The sequence below is a fragment of the Pogoniulus pusillus genome, chromosome 1 (genome assembly GCF_015220805.1).
Source record: "Pogoniulus pusillus isolate bPogPus1 chromosome 1, bPogPus1.pri, whole genome shotgun sequence".
NCBI classification, from domain to species: Eukaryota; Metazoa; Chordata; class Aves; order Piciformes; family Lybiidae; genus Pogoniulus; species Pogoniulus pusillus.
The window spans coordinates 54297358-54315104 of record NC_087264.1 but is presented as its reverse complement, the minus strand read 5'-3'; the positions used below and the strand labels follow the sequence as shown (position 1 = coordinate 54315104).

The following is a 17747-nucleotide window of genomic DNA, read 5'->3' as shown; positions in this document are numbered from 1 at the left end:
CCCTCCCAGCACTGCTGTAGTCTCCTCTGGCCCTGACCCAACAGGTCCCTGTCTGTGCTGTGGACTCCAGAGCTGGCCCCAGCACTGCAGGTGGGGGCTCAGCAGAGCAGAGAGGCAGAATCCCCTCCCTGCCCCTACTGCCCACACTGCCGGGGATCAGCCCAGGAGACAGCTGCCTTCTGGGCTGCAAGCTCACAGATGTGACTTCATACCTGGAGAGATCTGAAGTGACGTCTTCAGAGAGAAGACTCCTTAGCTTAGGAGGCAGCAGGGCCACCACTCACCTCACCCTAGAACAGACAGATATCACAAAGCAAGGCAAAGCTTACTCTAGAAGACAGGAAGGTGGTGATCACCTGTCTTTGCTGGGCGGCATCTTCACAGCCCTCAAGCTTTTGGTAGCTTTTTGCTCCCTTGAACAAGGAAGGTGTCCATTACTCACAGGCAGAGCAGAAGAGGGTGGAGAGGAAACCTCTGCAAGGCACAAGCTCCATTTCTTTTTTGTTTCTTAGCAAAGTCTTTATTACAGAAATATTCACCCTCTAGAGACTTCTGTATCTGTACATGTGCCTCTTCCAGCAGGAAGGTGTTGCTAAAACCAGATGAGAACAGAGAGGAAACCCAGCCTGGGTTCCTCTTTGCTTGCTGCTGGGAGTTGGCATCTGTAACCCAAGCAGAACCTGACAAGAGCAGGTGCGAGAAGAGGCTCCATGCTACAGGAGCGAGCGAGCTTTGCTGCTAGGGAGGTGCCTTCTGCCATAACACAGGTCAGCTGGAAGGGGATCTGCAGCAGGGGCAGAGTTTGTAGCCACTCTCACCAAGCTAGAGACGGGGACTCTGATGTCCTGCATGAGACTCTCTTCCCAGAAGCAAAACCAAGCAGTGAAGCCATGCCCTGGAACTATTTACTTCTACAACCCCACCCCTGACAAGAGAGTCCTGGGACCACCTCTGTAAGGCAAAGGCTCCTTCACCAAGTACCTTGGATCAGGTCTCAGGCAAGGACCACCACTACTCTCTCATATGGCTTCCTGCTGTTAGGGTGCTTGTACCCATGTGCAACTGCAGAAAGTCTGTGATGGCCAAGTCACCTCCAAGAGGGAGGTTTTGCACCCAGCTTCCTTATCTAGGGGTGTTCTTCCACATTCATGTCCTACCTACACTACTCCTTGCTGCTGCCCGCTGGTTGGAGCACAGGCAGCCCAGCCACTGGGTACAGAATCCACTCAGCCTGCGAGACCAGCCACATAGCTGCTTCCACTGGGGACAGAGCTGAAGACACAGCCATGGCTCCAGACCACAGTGGAGTCAGGAGACTGGGGAAGTGAAATAAAAAGAACTTATCCTTGTCTCTGAACCACAGAACCTCAACTGGGCAGTGGCAGCAGCAGTGATACCTCCAATATCCAGCTCAGCAATCCAGTCAGATACCTCCATGTTCATGATCAAAGCCCACATCTAACCAATGTCACCTTCATCTAGGGGGCAGGAGAAGAATCAAGCAAACTGCAACCTCTAGAAAAGTTGGCAACCCAAGCATGCACCCAGCAGAACCAGCCTGGGGCTGAGTTCACGCTATGTAGCAGCCTCTGAAGTGCCTCCAAGCTGAGAGGAGCCAGCAGAGCAGTTCTAGGAGAGGAAAATGTCAAATAGGAGAAACATTGAAGTGTCTAACCCAGAAGGAACCCATTTCAGAGGCAGCTGAGCACCATCACCACTGTCTCCCAAGTCATGCTGGGACTAGGCAGGACTGGCTCCCTCCTAGTGGCTTCTCATCAGAGCATCACCACCGCCACTTGCCAGGCCATGCCAAGATCAGGCAGGCTTAGCTCCCTCCTGATGGCTTCTCATCGTGCTCAAAAGGGAGGAGCGCGATTGAAGGCTGTCTCCAGAAGCAGGTGACGTGAGCAGGAGGGCAGCTCTCACTACCTCAGATGAAGGTGCACAGCAGCAGCCAAAGTAGGTTCACTGCAAGGGAGCAGAAGGCCTAGAAAGCACAACTAGTTACCACCACAAGTCAGGGAAGCAGGTGAAGCTACCAAAGCACTGGGATCTCAACAGCAATCCTGGCTCACATGACAAAGAGGACTTCTTGGAGAGGTAGGGGAAGAGATGTGTGGGGACAGAATGTGGTGGGAGAGGAGTTATCGTGTGTTAGGTCCAGTGGGCTGCAGAATGGAGATATGACATAGCACTAACACGGAGCAGGCAGCAAAAGCTTTGTCCCCTTAAGTTAGATGGTGTCTCATGTGACACAAGACAGTGAGGTTCTGCCTCTTGAAGTAGAAATAATCCAGAGGCTGGATGCAGGTGGCCTGAGGACCCTATTGCCAGCAGATCAGGCTGTATTGCAGCTCTAGGGAGTTCTTAGCAGAGTGGTATCAGAAATGGGACGTCACAGGAATCACGGTCAACGTTTGGACAGTCTGGGTATGAGGCAGGAATGTTCTGTTTGCTCCTTTCTGCCTGGTGCTGTAGTTCTGGAGTCGACCAACTCAAGACTTGGGCACTTTGGTGTAGTCTTCACTGTGGATGTTCTTGCAGAGGGAAATGGACAGAATCATCCCCAGCAGCTGCAGGGAAGAAGGGGAAAAGAATCAGCCACCAGGCAGATAAAGTGGAAAGGAAGGGTGGTAGAGAGGAGAACACCACAGTGGTCTCCTCTTAAATGAAGACTCTGAAGAGACCTTCTAGAGGCCATCCAGTACCTGAAGGGGATTATAAGAAAACTGGGGGCGTACTTTTGACAGGGGCTTGTGGTGGAAGGGCGGGGGAAATGGCTTTGAGCTGGAAGAGGGGAGACCAAGACTAGAGATTAGGAAGCAATTCTTTACAGTGGGAGTGAGGAGACACTGGCACAGATTGCCCAGAGAGGTTGTGGATGCCCCTTTCCTGGGGATGTTCAAGGCCAGGTTGGATGAGGCCTTGAACAACCTGGCCTAGTGGAAAGTATCCCTGCCTATGGCAGGGGAGTTGGAACTGGATGATCTTCAGGGTCCTTCCAACCCAAACCATTCTATAATGACACCATAGAAGTGAACAGATTGGTCCCCAACTTAAGGAGAAGACAATAATTGGGATGAAAAATATGTTTTGCTGGGAGAAGATGTGCTCTGACCTGGAATCCATCTATCTAGGCGTTAAAAGGCAACAAGTGGGAGCTGAGAAGTGGAGTGCTGCTTGGGGAACTGCCAAGCATCAGGCAACAGCAGCAGGAACCATGAAGGGTTCCATTTTTAATCTAATGGATGGCAACAGCAGTTCAAAGCTCCAGGTGGACACCATCATGAGCCAGAACTGTGCTGCCATTAAATCAAGGTGTCTACCACTGGACAAAGCAGTTTTGCCTCTCAAACAGCCACTATGGATTCACACCAGGGAGTGACTCACCTCTATAACAGCCACACCTGTGCAGACCCCCAGAATGACACCAAGGTTGTCCTTCAACCACATTTCCACACCATCCATGCATCCCTAGGGAGAAGCAATGGTCACAGGGGAAAACAGCACAAACCTAAGTATCTCAGGAGTGAAAATCCACAATCGATGGACTGTGGATGCAGGGATTGTGCATGCAGGGATTACCCCAGGGACATGCCACTCTAAGTTTCCCAGAGGCTTCAGCAGAACAGGGGAGGATGATCCCTGCCTTTCTCTGCCTCAATTTCCACAGCAATACTGATATGAAAGATCCCTCTAAGCAATCCTCAGAAGAGAAAAGCCTTTGAAGCTGTGTCCCACAGCATCCTCCTGAAGAAACTGGCTGCTTACAGCTTGAATAGGTGGACTCTTCACTGGCTGGCTGGGGCCAAGGGGTGATGAGGAATGGAAATTAAACCCAGCTGGTGACCAGTCCTCAGTGGTGTTCCCTGGAGCCAGTTCTCTTTGATGTCTTTGTCAATAATCTGGACGAGGGGATGGATGCACTCTCAGTCAGTTTGCAGGTGACACTAAGCTGGGTAGCAGTATTGATCTGCTGGAGGGTAGGGAGGATTTACAGAGGGGTCTGGTCAGGCTAGGTTGAGGTTTAAGAACTCCAAGTACTAGGTCCTGCACTTGGGTCACAAACAGCCCACAAACACTCCAGGCTTAGGGCAGAGTGGCTGGAAACTGCCCACCAGAAAAGGACCTGAGGGTGTCAGTCAACAACTGGCTGAAGATGAGTTAGAGTGTGCTCAGGTGGCCAAGGAGGTCACCAGCAACAAAGCTGGTGAAAGGTCTGGAGAACAGGGCTGGTAAGCAGCTGAGGGAACTGAGGTTGTACAGCCTGGAGAAAAGGAGGCTGAGGGAAGACCTCACTGCTCTTTACAACAAAATGAAAGGAGGCTGGAACAAGGTAGGGGTTGGTGTCTTCTCCCAAGAGGCAACTGACAGGGTGATAGAAAATGGCTTCAAGTTGTGCCAGGGCAGGTTTACGTTGAATGTGAAGAACAACTTCTTGAACTGAGGGTTAAGCCCCGGAAGAGGCTGCCCAGGGCAGTGGTGGAGTCCCCAGCCCTGGAGATATTTAAAAGCCATGGAGATGTGGTGCTGAGGGACACTCTTTAGTGGTGGACTTGGTGGTGCTGGGTTGGCAGTTGGACTCAATCCTCTTGGAAGGTCTTTTCCAGCCTAAACAATTGCACAATATCAGTGGAGGCTCCTTGGGGCCCAGAGGCAGCCACTCACCTGCTCATGCACAGGCCAGTTGGCTGCGGTGCCATTGACTGGGTCAGTCAGGTCACAGAAGCCACTCTCTGCCTGGGCATCCTTGGAGCTGTTGGAGCAGGAGCAAGGATACTTAGACATGCTTTGGTTGGCAAGAATCTTGTTACTTTCCCAGTCCTTTGCTCCAGTCCAGCCGCAGCAGGCGATCTAATGAAGCAGAGAAAGAGATGGTCATGGGCTTGGGCTTCATGCTGGTGACCTGCTGCATGTGAAAACAAACAGGATGTGGAGGTGGAAACTCACAGAAACTCTTCACCCAATTCCACCACTCAGGCCAGACAGGTTGCTCTATGTTAGAACACCCCCCCAGTCACCAGGTGATAACTGAGAGGGTCAGCTAGGAGACAGAAGCATTACCTCCCAGCAAAGGAGGACTCTGCTATCAACACAAGAGCTAAAGGGCCACTTCTAGAAGGCACAGCTCATCCATGAAGTCCTAGCCCACCATGGGTCCTTCTTCACAAGCCTCACCCCATGAAGCCTGGATACTCCCAGGCCAAACAGCCTGACCTCATTCCTCTAGAGCATAATCTGGATTTGCTCTTGCTGACTGAAGGCTAACAAACCTCAGCTTTCCTCCAGGTGACAATGCTGAGGAGAGGTAAAGGTGCAAGCTAGCAGTTCGTGGTAGGCCAGCTGGAGGACAGTTGTCCCGTGTATTGCTCTACTGGAGAGCATCTTCACAGAGAAAGACCTTGGAGTGCTGGTGGACAACAAGTTTTGCATGGGCCAGCAATGTGCCCTTGTGGCCAAGACAGCTAATAGCATCCTGGGGTGCATCACACAAAGAGCTAGGGAGGTTCTTCTCCCTCTCTACTCTGCCCTAGTGAGACTACACCTGGACTATTGTGTCCAGTTTTGGGCTCCTCAGTTCAAGAGAGACAGAGACCTGCTGAGGAGAGTCCAGCACAGCACCACGAGAATGACTGGGGGACTTGACCATCTCCCCTACAAAGAGAAACTGAGAACCCTGGGACTGTTTAGTCTGGAGAAGACTGAGAGGAGATCTGATTAGTGTGTACAAATATCTGAGGGGTGGGTGTCAAGTGGAGAGGGACAACCTCTTTTTGGGGCTGCACAGTAATAAGACAAGGAGCAATGGATACAAAGTTGAGCACAGGTTTCACCTCTACACCAGTAGAAACTTGTTTACAGTGAGGGTGAAAGAGCACTGGAGCAGGCTGCCCAGGGGGGTTGTGGAGTCTCCTTCTCTGGAGACTTTCCAAACCCAGCCTGGATGCATTCCTATGCAGACTACCCTTGGTGATCCCACTTTAGCAGGCAGGTTGGACTGGATGATCTCAGGAGGTCACTTCCAACCTCTAACACTGTGATTTTGAGTGGCAATCCTTAAGAGAGAGATTTCTTTCTTAGTCACTCCAGTTCACTGGCAGCAGAGCAGGTGAGAGAGGGGCAAGGCAGGCAAGAGAGGAGGGTGTTGACAAGACATCAAGGGTAGGTAAAGGCATCTCAACAGCATAACAGCATTCTGAGCTCCTCTTTCACTCCTGATGCCATTTCCATTTCACTGAAACCCTAAAAACTTAATTTTCCTTCAAGTAGGACCCACAGGTTGTGATCAGGGGGATCAAGGGGACACAGTCTCAAGTTGTGCCAGGGGAGGTCTAGGCTGGATGTTAGGAGGAAGTTCTTCACAGAGAGAGTGATTGGCATTGGAATGGACTGCCCAGGGAGGTGGTGGAGTTGCTGTCCCTGGAGATGTTCAAGAAAAGCCTGGCTTAGGCACTTAGTGCCACAGTCTAGTTGATTGGACAGGGCTGGGTGCTAGGTTGGAGTGGGTGATCTTGGAGGTCTCTTCCAACCTGGTTGCTTCTCTAATATCCTGTCTGCTTTTTGCAAACATAATTTCATTTAGCTACCAAAATTCTGAGCAGCGTGGGAAGTTTCCAAGCTGCTGGGATGCAAATCCAAACCACAACTGGCACGAAGCAGGAGCTTCTCCTTTTCTGGTTCTCAAAGGGCAAGGCACCACAGCTCTGAGCTGGTGGCCCCTGGGGACACTGCCAGCCACCACACGATGGCGTTGCCAGGCCACCAAGCCTCAGCCACTTCCCACCCACCCCTGCTGCAGCTGGCTGTAAGATGGGATGAGGAACACTTTTCCTCCCGAGGAAGGCTGGCAGCCCTGCACTGCCACGTGAGAAACCTGTGGCTGCTGGAGGGGAAAGCACCTGGGGAAGCCCAGGAAAGGCTGAGATCTCCCCCGCAGGGACCCCTGTGCTCACATGGTGGTACCAAACAAGGAAGGCTATCAAACTTCAGGTGTTCTAAGGAAAATTCACCCTCTGCTTGAAAGCAAATGGAACACTCTGCTTCAACCTAACAGGCATGAAGGTGGAGCTGCAAACAGCTGAGCACTCATACCAGGACGAGCAGCTGGTTTCCAAGCAAGCATTGAAGATGCAGCTCCTGGAAGGAAGTACCTCTGCTTCATAGGGATTTGGGCTCTAACTCCAAGGCAGGTCTCACACCATACTGACCTCCTTTTACATGTTAACTTTGGCACGGGAGAGGAATTGGACACCTAAGGCTTGACTTGTAACTGCACTTCACCTAATACTTGGCATCACCTCTACTAAACCACCTTCTCTTCCTAAAGAAAAGGCTCAAGGAGGATCTTTTCTCCACAGCAGACTGAGGATTCTCTTGAGTCCACCAACAAACAGATGCAGCTACAGTGATCAATCATTCTCCCTCTGAGGAGGAGAACTCCTGCAGGTCAGTGTTTGGAGGACTGAAGAACCACCAGAAGAAAAAGGCCCTCCCTGGTACTTACAACACAGCAGCTGGGCATGCACTTATCCACACCAGCCAGCTCTCCAGCTTGTGGCTTGGCAGCCAACAGCTAGCATGACTCCAGCACATCTAAGCACTGCCCTAGTTGCTCAAGTGCTGACCCTGATGCTAAAAGCAGCAACCATGAGCAGCTGGATGGCTCCCAACACTGCTGACACTTGCAGAAGAGCCATCACAAGAAGGCAGCCACATACACCAAGGAGTCAGCATCACTGACCCTGCCTGGCAGTAAGCAGGACCCTGCTTTGGATGCCCTGCAGACACAGATAAGTGTTGGGTGCCAGCTGACAGGTTACACAGCCAGGGTAACAACAGGGGAGGTGTTGATTGATTAGGCAGTAGTGCCCAGAAGGCAGATGTGTGTGGGACAGCATCAAAAAGAGTGCAGCCAGCAGGGCAAGAGAGAGGATTCTGCCCCCTTACCCTGCTCTGCTGAGACTTCCCCTCCAACACTGCCTCCAGTTCTGGTGTCCCCAGCATAAGTAGGACACAGAGCTGCTGAAGTGAGTCCAGAGGAGGTCATAAAGATGATGCAAGGGCTGAAGCACCTCTGCTATCAGGACAGGCTGAGGCAGCTGGGGGTGCTCAGCCTGGAGAAGATGCCAGGGGGACCTTAGAGCTACCTTCCAGTACCTGAAGGAAGGCTAGAGAGGGACTTTATATAATGGTGTATAGAAACAGCATAAGAGGGAATGGTTTGAAGCTGAGGGAGAGCAGGGCTAGATTGGAGCTGAAGAAGAAGTTCTCCAGTACAAGGGTGCTGAGACTTTGGAAGGGGTTGCCCAGAGAGGCTGTGGACGCCTCCTCCCTGGAGCCGTTGAAGATCAGACTGGATGAGGCCTTGACCAACCAAGCCTCATTGAGAGGTGTCCTGCCAGGCTGGAGCCAATGAGCCCCGAGGTCCCTTCCAGCTGAAGCCATTCTATGATAGCAGGCAGCGCTAACAGCCCCTGTGCAGGACTGGCTCAGGGGCCTACCTAGCAAGAGCAAGGCAAGACACTTCCCTAGCCTGCAGGCACCAAACCTGACTCTGCAGACCCACCAGGTCACCAAGTGTCTAGCAACAAGGAGTTTCCTTGCCCTCAGCAGACTTCCAAAGGCCCCTGGGTGGGCTGACAAACACCATCACCTGCCTCTTGCTGTCTACACTGGGACTCACCTGTCTCTGCACATAGTCCCACGCATCTTGTAGGTTCCTCTGCTCATCATCCATGGGGTCATAATCTTTAATCAGGCGTTCAACTATGCGGGACAACTCCTCTTTCAGCTGACAAGGGAGAGAAAGGCAGACTTAGGTCAGTCAGTTTCTTTGAGGTGCTTCACAGGGAGGGTGGTGAGACACTGGAACAGGTTGCCCAGGGAGGCTGTGGATGCTCCATCCCTGGAGGTCTTCAAGGCCATGTTGGATGAGGCATTGAGCAACCTGGGCTAGTGAGAGGTGTCCCTGCCTATGGCAGGGGGGTTGGAACTGGATGATCTTCAAGGTCCCTTCCAACCTAAACCATTCCATGATACAGCACCACAGAGGTGAACTGATTGGTCCCCAACTCAAGGAGAAGACAGTAATTTGGATGAAGAAGATATTTTGCTGTGAGAAGAAGTGTCCTCACCTGGAAACTATCTGGCTGGATGAGGATCTGAGCTAGTGGAAGGTGTCCCTGCCCACAGTGAGGGTTTGGAACCAGGTGACCTTTAAGGTCTCTTCCCACACAAACCATTCTGTGATTTGCTTTGAGGTTTAGGGTACAGCTACTCAGCTTTGGTCACATAACCAAATCTAAAGGCAAAAAGTAGCAAGTTCAGGTGATATCAACAGTCTGTCTAGAAGGGAAGGCAAGACAGCATCTGTGCTCTGCAATGCCACAGCCAAAGCACCAGCCTGTCCCAGGACATCCTTGTCCAGGCACAGGGAAGGGCTACAAACCTGCTGAGCAATAAAGAAATAGAACTGGGTATGGTTATCCTGGCAAGACACAGGCTGGACAACTGCTGCCTGCCTCAGAAGAGACAGAGGTGTGAGCTGAAGGACAGGACTGACTCAAAGCCTCACCACTACTTGCAGCCTGGCACTGGAGGTGAGACTGGTCCAGGACCTCAGCTGCTGCAGCTCATCTCCAGCCTGTGGGAAGGTAAGAGCCACTCTGTTCCTGTACCCAGTTGGGTCTTCTGACAGAGTCAAGGAAAACTTTCCTATCTCACTTATTTGCCTCTCCCCAAACTCATGTCTTCTCTAACCTGCTCATTAGCAGCCTCGTCAGGGGTCTCTTCTCTCCCAGTCCCTAGCCAGAGATATTCACATCACCTTTTGGTTTGATGACAAGTGCAAGTTGCAACCCAGCAGACTCCCTCACCATCTTCCTTTTGCCCTCCTCTTCCGAAGCCCTTCTCAGCCCTGAGAAGACCTGAAGAGAGCTGTTCCTGCTAAGGACAGCCCCAGATCACAAGAGGTTAGATGGAAGTGTCACTGGAGTGCTTGAGGGATGGAATAGAGTTTCAGCTGCCTCAGTAACAGGATGCTCCCAGCCCACATCTGTGGTGGAAGCAGTTTGCTCCTTTTCCTTCTACAAACCCAGGGACACCCAGCAAGAGGAAGCAGTGTCCACTGTTAGAGAAGCTTCTCCTCAGCAGTAGCTCTTCTTCCAAGGAGAACTGCAGCACAGCCCACTGGGATCAGCAATGCCAGGCCAGACAGATGGGAGCTCCATGATCTTTCCTCTCACGCTGCCTAGCTCTTCCCCTTTCAATTACTGTGCTTCCCCTTTTCCTTCCCTGCAAACCGAGGCAACATGACCTGGTTCTCACTAATGAGATTGGCCTCAGCTGCTGCCATAAGCCTTATCAGTTACTGAACCTCTGTGTTCCCACCCTCACCCCTCCCACACACTGCTGCTCCACATGCAGAGAGAGGCAGGGAGAAACATGGGTTTGTTGTCCTACCTCGGGCCCACGTGACTCTTGGCTACTTAGCCAGGTGAATACTGGTGTCACTTCTGCAAGGACCCCACCTGTGACCACAAGGAGAGACAGGACCCAAACTAGATGCCCCTTGTGGCCAGCAGGTCGAGGAAGGGGATTCTGTCCCTCTGCTCTGCTAAGACCCCACCTGTAGTGCTGGGGCCAGCCAGCTCTGGAGTTCTCAGCACAGGGACCTGTTGGAGTGAGGCCAGAGGAGGTCACAGCAATGCTGGGAAGCCAGGCTGAGAGTTTGGGTTGTTCAGCCTGGAGGAGAGAAAGCTCCAGGGAGACATTCTGGTGGCCTTGTAGCACTTGAAGGGGCTTATCAGAACGCTGGGGACAGACTTTCGAGCAGGACCTGTTGAGACGGCACAAGGAGTGATGGTTTGAACTATAAAGAGGAGGATCCAGACTGGAGAGAAGAAAACTTTCACAATGAGGGTGGTGAGACCCTGGCCCAGCTTGCACAGAGAGACAGCAGAAGTCCCATCACTGGAACCATTCCAGGTCAGGTTGATTGTGGCTCTGAGCGACCTGCTCTAGTTGCAGATGTTTCTGCTGGCTGCACAGGGGTTGGATTAGATCATCTTGAAATGTCCCTTCCTGTGATTCTGATGTCCCCAAACACAGCTGCAGAGGGAAGCTGTATCTCTGCTCTTCCTCTCCTCCTACACAAGTACAGACAAGAAGTCCTTCAAACAGCTCTGCTTTCTAAAAGGTAAATAAAACTTGAGGCATTCTTAGGTGTTCCAGAAAACAGATGGAGAAAGGAGGAATACCACACCAACAGTTTTGGGCTCCCCAGTTTAAGAAGGACAGGGATCTGCTGGAGAAGGTCCAGTGGAGGGCTACAAGGATGATTAGGGGACTGGAGCACTGCCTGATGAGGAGAGGCTGAGGGACCTGGGGCTGTGCAGTCTGGAGAAGAGAAGACTGAGAGGGGATTTAATCAATGTTTATAAACACCTGAGGGCTGGGGGTCAGGAGCAGGGGACAGGCTCTGCTCACTGCTCCCTGCAATATGACAAGGAGCAATGGGTGTAAGCTGCAGCACAGGAGGTTCCAGCTCAACACAAGGGGGAACTTCTTTACTGGAAGGGTCCCAGAGCACTGGCACAGGCTGCCCAGAGAGGCTGCAGAGTCTCCTCCTCTGGAGGCTTTCAAGGCCTGTCTGGATGTGTTCCTCTGTGATCTGTGCTAGAATGTGTGGTCCTGCTCTGCAGGGAGGTTGGACTCGATCTCCTTGGGTCCTTTCCAACCTCTGACAACCTGTGATCAGCAGCAGCAGGAGAGCACACACAAGCAGCTTGTTGATGGCCTTAGCCAGCAGGCCAGCCCAAAGGACAAACAGGCACCTGCAGCTGAGCAGCTCTCTGCTCAGCAGAGGAAAACCAGCCAGAGTGGCACAACAAATGCTTCAGCAGGCTTTCACCATCCTCATCACCCTCACACACATTTAAGCTCAGGACTTGGTGCTGTGTGGAGCCCAACTGCTCCCAGAAATGGTAATCCTTGCTTTCTGGGCTCCTGCTGCTTGCCAGCCTGAGCTAGCCCAGAAGCAGAAGACACATTCGAAGCATACCAAAGCCAGGGAGCACTGCCAGAAAAAGCAGCAGAACTCTGTCTCCCCTTCACATGAGCTGGGGACAGCTGAACACCACACACAAGAGTACAGCTCTTTGATTCCAGTCTTGATCACTGGAGGCTTCTGTCAGTCATCCATTCTGTCCCTCTGCCTGAGCCTCCAGCTAGGTGCTTCCCCCAGTGTTTATTAGCATCTAAAATACACACAAGGAGGCTCTCATCACCCCAGGCACTGGGTCAGATCCTGGAACTAACCCACAGTCCCTGGCTTCAGGCAAGTGGCTGCAGGCCTCCTGCAGGTCTGTTTGCTGCAAACAGCAGCAAGCAAGCAGGACAATCCCCCAGAACAACTCTCCTTGCTCAAGGCATTTACAGACAAGCTGCAGAGAACTGTGGGCTAGGACCAGACAGACCTTTTTCCTTCATGGAATCACAGAACAGTCAGGGTTAGAGGGGACCTCTGGAGATCATGGAGTCCAACCTCCCTACCAAGGCAAGTTCATGCAGGAACACATCCAGGGGCAGTTGAATGTCTCCAGATGCAGAGACTCCACCACCACTCTGGGCAAATGGTTTCAGTGCTCCACCACCCTTGAAGTTCCTCCTCATGTTTAGATGGAACTTCCTATATTCAAGTTTGTGCCTATTAGCCCTTGTCCTGTCACTGAGCACCAAGAAAGACAGCCTTCTGCCACCCACCCTTCCAGGACTGATCAGCATTGATGAGATCCCTGCCTCTGTCTGCTCTTCTCCAGACTGAAAAGCCAATTCTCTCAGTCTTTCCCCATCAGAGATGTTCCAGTCCTCTTATCAGCTTGGTTAGCCCTTTGCTGTACTCTTTCCAGCAAATGCCTGTCCCTCTTGAAATGGGGAGCCCAGAACTGGACATAGTACTCCAGATGAGGCCTCACCAGATCTCAGTAGAGGAGGAGAACCTCCCTCAGCCTGCTGGCCACATTCTTCTTCATACATCCCAGGATGTCATTGGCCACAAAAGCACATCACTGGCTCATAGTCATCCTGTGGTCCACCAGGACTCCCTGGTTCGCTAGTCCCTGTCCCCAGAGCCCATGTTCAGGTGCTTGTGACCCACCAGATGTAGGTGAGCAGCAACCTTTGGCTCACAAAGGAGGGCAATGTTGGTGGTTATTAATTTGTCAGCTCTAAAAATGAACAGCAAAACCATCACACCACACAGGATCAGTCACTGACAGATTGTAGGGAAGTGCCAGCTCCTGCACCTGGACCACAACCCCACTTAATGCTGCTACAGGCTTGGGGCAGTGTGGCTGGAGAGCTGACTGGCTAAAAGGGACTTGGGAGTTGTAACTGCAACTGAATGAGCCAGCAGCGTGCCCAGGTGGCAAAGAAAGCGAATGGCATCTTGGCTGGGATTAGAAAGGCTGTGTCCAGCAGGAGCAGGGAGGTGATTGTGCCTTTGTACTCGGCTCTGGTGAGGTCACACCTTGAGCATGGTGTTCAGTTTTGGGCACCTCGTTACAAGAGGGATGTGGAGGTGCTGGAGAGAGTGCAGAGAAGGGTAATGCTGCTGGGGAAGGGCAGGGAGAATGAGACTTATGAAAGGCAGAGAAGAGCCTTAGGGCTGCCCTCATTGCTGCTGATAAAGATGTGCAGGGCAGAGTCAGGAGGATGCAGACAGGCTCTGGTCAGGGATGTCCAATAATAGGACAAGAAGCACTGGATGCAGGCTGGAGCAGAGGAGGTTCCACCTGAACAGGTGGAAACACTTTTTCACTGTGAGCATGCTGGAACCTTGGAGCAGGCTGTCCAGAGAGGCTGTGAAGTCTCATTGTCTGGACACATTCCAAACTTGCTCTAGCTGATCCTGCTCTGGCAGGAGGGTTAGACTGAATGAACTTTTGAGGTCCTTTCCAACCCTAACATTCCATGTTTCTGTGATTATCACCTTGCTACTGGATCTGAGCTCCCCTTTCCTCCACTCTTGTTACTCCTTGTTTTCTTTCTAACGAAGTTCCTGAAGCCGGAAGGGAGCAAGCCCAAAGAGAACTCAACAGACAGCTGGAGCTGGCCCCTGGGCAGCATTCAGGGTGCTCTGCTGTGCTCAGAGCTGCCCCAGGATGACATGCAGCAAGAGAAGCAGAGCGGCCTACGTAGCACCGCTGAAGCATGGCCACAAACCAGCCCGGGGGAACTTTCAGCCAAGGCCTTCCCCAAACTGTATCTCAATGCTCCAGGCAGGTATTCTGGAGGGTCTGTGAAACAGAAGGGCTCTGGAAGAGCTTTTCCATAAGTTTTGTTCACTGAGAACTGAACAGGAGCATCTGACCAAAACCCAGCTTCTTCCACCCTTCTGCCAGATCTCCACAAGTGATGACCTCAGCCACACCAGCTCCTAGGGCTCTGCAGAACCACCCCCAGCGCCTCTCTTCTCTCCCTGGGGCTCTCCAGAACAACCCCCAGCACTTGCATTCTCTTCCTAGTCTGACTGAGGTTCAGCTGAAGAGCTACAGCTCAAAATGTGGACTTTCTAGAGCAGAGTGCCAGCTGGTGGGGAAATGCCAAGGGAGGTATGGAATTTCATAGCCTGAAAAGTCCTGTTTCCCCACTGCAGGGGAATGCCCACTCCAACATCTCCTCCTCTGCATTAGTCAAAGCTGCTTCAGAATCAGCAGCTTGTTCCAAGCTGTAACTTTACACAGCAGCTACCCACGTTCTGGTTTCCCCTTCAGCTTCAGCAAGCTCTGAGAGCAAGCTGTGTTCACACATTTGGCAAGGAACCCAACCAACAGCTGCTCACAGTCACCACAACCACTTCTCCAAAGTTCCTAACAGCTATGTTGGGGGCAGGCACCTGCCTCCAAACTTCACTACCAGACCCCATCCATCACCTCCTCAACCACCTGCTTGCCAAAACCACCTATCAGGAAGCCTGGCACAGCCATGCAGTAGGATAGGTACACAGTTACTATAGAATTATTTTGATTGGAAAAGGTCTCCAAGGTGATCAAGTCCAGCCATCGACCCAACACCACCATGGCCATCAAACATTGTCCTGAAGTGCCATGTTTCTTTTTTCATGTGACTCCACCACCTCCCTGGGCAGCCTGTTCCAATTCCTGACCCCTCCTGCAGCAAAGAAATTGTTCCTCATCTCCAACCTAACTCTCCCCAACACAATTGCAGGCCATTTCCTCTTATTCTATCCCCTGATACTAGGGAGAAGAGAACAACCCTCACCTCACTGCAGCCTCCTTTCATGTCTCTCTTGGTAGCAAAGGGGAAGGTTACCTAGAACTTATACCTGAAGACTGAGAGAAACCAGCAGGGACTCCATGGTTATAATATTTTCCACTCACAGTTTAGCTGTCAAACAGCTGGAGAACTGATCTGGCACTGCCACAACCAGAGAACCTACAGCCAGGTTGCAAAGCACTCCACTAGCTCCTAAGTTATTCCCTTTACACGACCAAGTGCTTTGGAGCTCCAGAACCTTACCCTGGGAAGCTACATTCCTGACCAAAAACCTTAAACCACTTGGCTTTTTGTTCAAACAGGATCTGTCAGACATTTGAGTTTGCTCTCAGGCAAAGAGGAGAGAGCTTTATACACAGATGTGGGACTGAAAGAAGACAACACAAGGAAGGTGGTGGCCAACCAGAAAAGCAACCGCTCAGGCTGCTACCGCTGATGGCAGCTCCATGCTGAAGCAATAGTCTGCAGCAGTGTAAAGGGTTAACCCTATTGGGGGAGTGGTCTTGACCCTGACCCCAGGTCCTCCTGAACCCTCCCCAGGGGTGGGTCAGACCCTTTCTCCAGGCATGGTGTTTAGCCCACTCCCACTTTCTGTCTATCCCCCCTGTAAAAACAGAGGAATTTGCTCTTTCTCTCGCTCTCTGGCCCTGCCTCCCTGCTCGCCAGCATCACCATCCTGTTTACAGCCACTCTGTTTTACCACGAGGCAGACAAAACCATTGCCATCCATCTGGTTGTATTTACAGGTTTTGCATCTTCTTTTCCCTTCCCTGTACCTTTTTGTAACTCCCCTACCTCAAATACCTTTTATTTATTGTTACACTTTTCCCTTTTAACTCTGAAATCAAAGTGAGACTATTTGGGTGTGGTTCACCTCTCTACATCTAATTCCCTTTCTTTGAAAAGAAAAAGAGGGGGTGTGCTAGTTTGAAGCAGGGTAGAATGTTTTGGTGAGAGAAAGTAGATAATTGGCTATGAAAGGAAAACAATGGTTATATCTCCTTCCCTCACAGTCTCACTGAGAGGTATGGGAACAAGAAAGTAAACATTAGATAACACTTTTCACCATCTTCACTCTGCTTTTGGCTTCAGACTGAGCTGCATCTCCCTAACCTCACTGCCGGTAACCTTGCTTCTTAACCTCTTGGCTGAACCTCTATTCTTTCTCAGGACTGGGGTAAGGTTGAGAGGGGCAGGGGGAAGGTGCAGGGGCGGTTGAGAGCTCCTCCTGGGGACTCAGGTTTCTGGGAGGGGAGTTGTGTTTTTGTATTATTCTTACTTTGTATATTTCTGTCTATAACTGTATATACTGTAAATAGCTGCTTGTATATTGTGCTAGCTGTAAATAAATAGCTTCATTTATATTCCCAGAGTCCATCTGAGTTAGCTGAGGTACCTTCTAAAGTGGTGGTGGGGGGGGCGGGTAACAGCCAAACCACCACATCTTTTATTTGGCTTCCCCAACGTGGGGCAAGATTCATTTGAGTGACTGTTAATTAAGCAGCTATTGTACTTGGTGAGGGCTCTAATCTGGTCTGGGTTATGTTTTTTGGCATTTAATTGGATAAAAACTCAAATTGTTGCTTACTTTCTTAATCTAGCTTATACGAAGGCTAAAGCTAAAGTTACAGATGTTTTCTGGTCCTGGGGTGATTTCATTCTTGGGTATGCTGGTTTTAATGTCACTGAAAATCTTACCAGTAACATTACAGGGGTATTTTGTCAGTAATACTACAAGCAATCAAAATACTGCTTTAACTACAGCCCTCATGAGGGTAATTAACCCCAGAACTGGGATGCCAGACATGTGTTTAGGTGGATGCTGATGTAAAACTGTGTTGCTACTCTCATGTGTTAATGTATGTCTTATGGGTTTAATTTTCATATTAATTCTGGCATTACCTGTGAAAAATTCAAATGCAGTGCCTGCAAGAACTAGAAAAGTTTCTGTCTCAAAACCAAACCAAAACAAGGGAACACAATTATCTGCTTCTTCCCAGCCAGGGTCACAACAAGGAGCACCACCTCCTTCACAACAGTGAGCGACTATACCCCTCTCTCCAGATTCTGGGAAGACTGCCAATGTTCCTGGCAGGAATGATAACAAAGATAAAAACACGTCAGGATTGGCAGGCATCCCAGGAGTACAGACAAGCACTCAGAGTCAGAATATACCCACTAACACTGGTAACACCAGCTCAGCCGGTTCGAATCCCCAGCCAGCAGACCAGAACCCTGTTAGCTCTAAGGCAGATCTGAACTCACAGACCCCAGGTCAGACCCCCAATGATTCAAACCCTCCAGAAGACACGTCAATGTCTGTTGCTGTGCAGGCCTTTTTGGCACATGCTAAGGCAAAAGCCAAGACACAGCTTCTGACAAAGTGTGACTCAAAGGAGGATATAAGAGAGGGGACCTCTGGTGAGCAAGAGGAGGAAGAGGAGGCATAT

The 17747-nt window shown here is 51.1% G+C and overlaps 1 protein-coding gene across 1 annotated transcript in view; it reads right to left on the bottom strand.

Moving 5' to 3' along the window:
* Positions 1 to 493: 493 nt before the first annotated feature.
* The window catches only part of CD82 (CD82 molecule), a 64208-nt gene continuing 46954 nt past the window's right edge, over positions 494 to 17747 (bottom strand). The window contains exons 8-11 of the mRNA XM_064152556.1: positions 8684 to 8791; positions 4669 to 4854; positions 3391 to 3474; positions 494 to 2573 (exon numbers count right to left, since the gene is read on the bottom strand). Coding sequence (XP_064008626.1) covers positions 2496 to 2573; positions 3391 to 3474; positions 4669 to 4854; positions 8684 to 8791 — 456 coding nt within the window. The 3' untranslated portion in view covers positions 494 to 2495. The remainder of the gene's footprint in view (positions 2574 to 3390; positions 3475 to 4668; positions 4855 to 8683; positions 8792 to 17747) is intronic.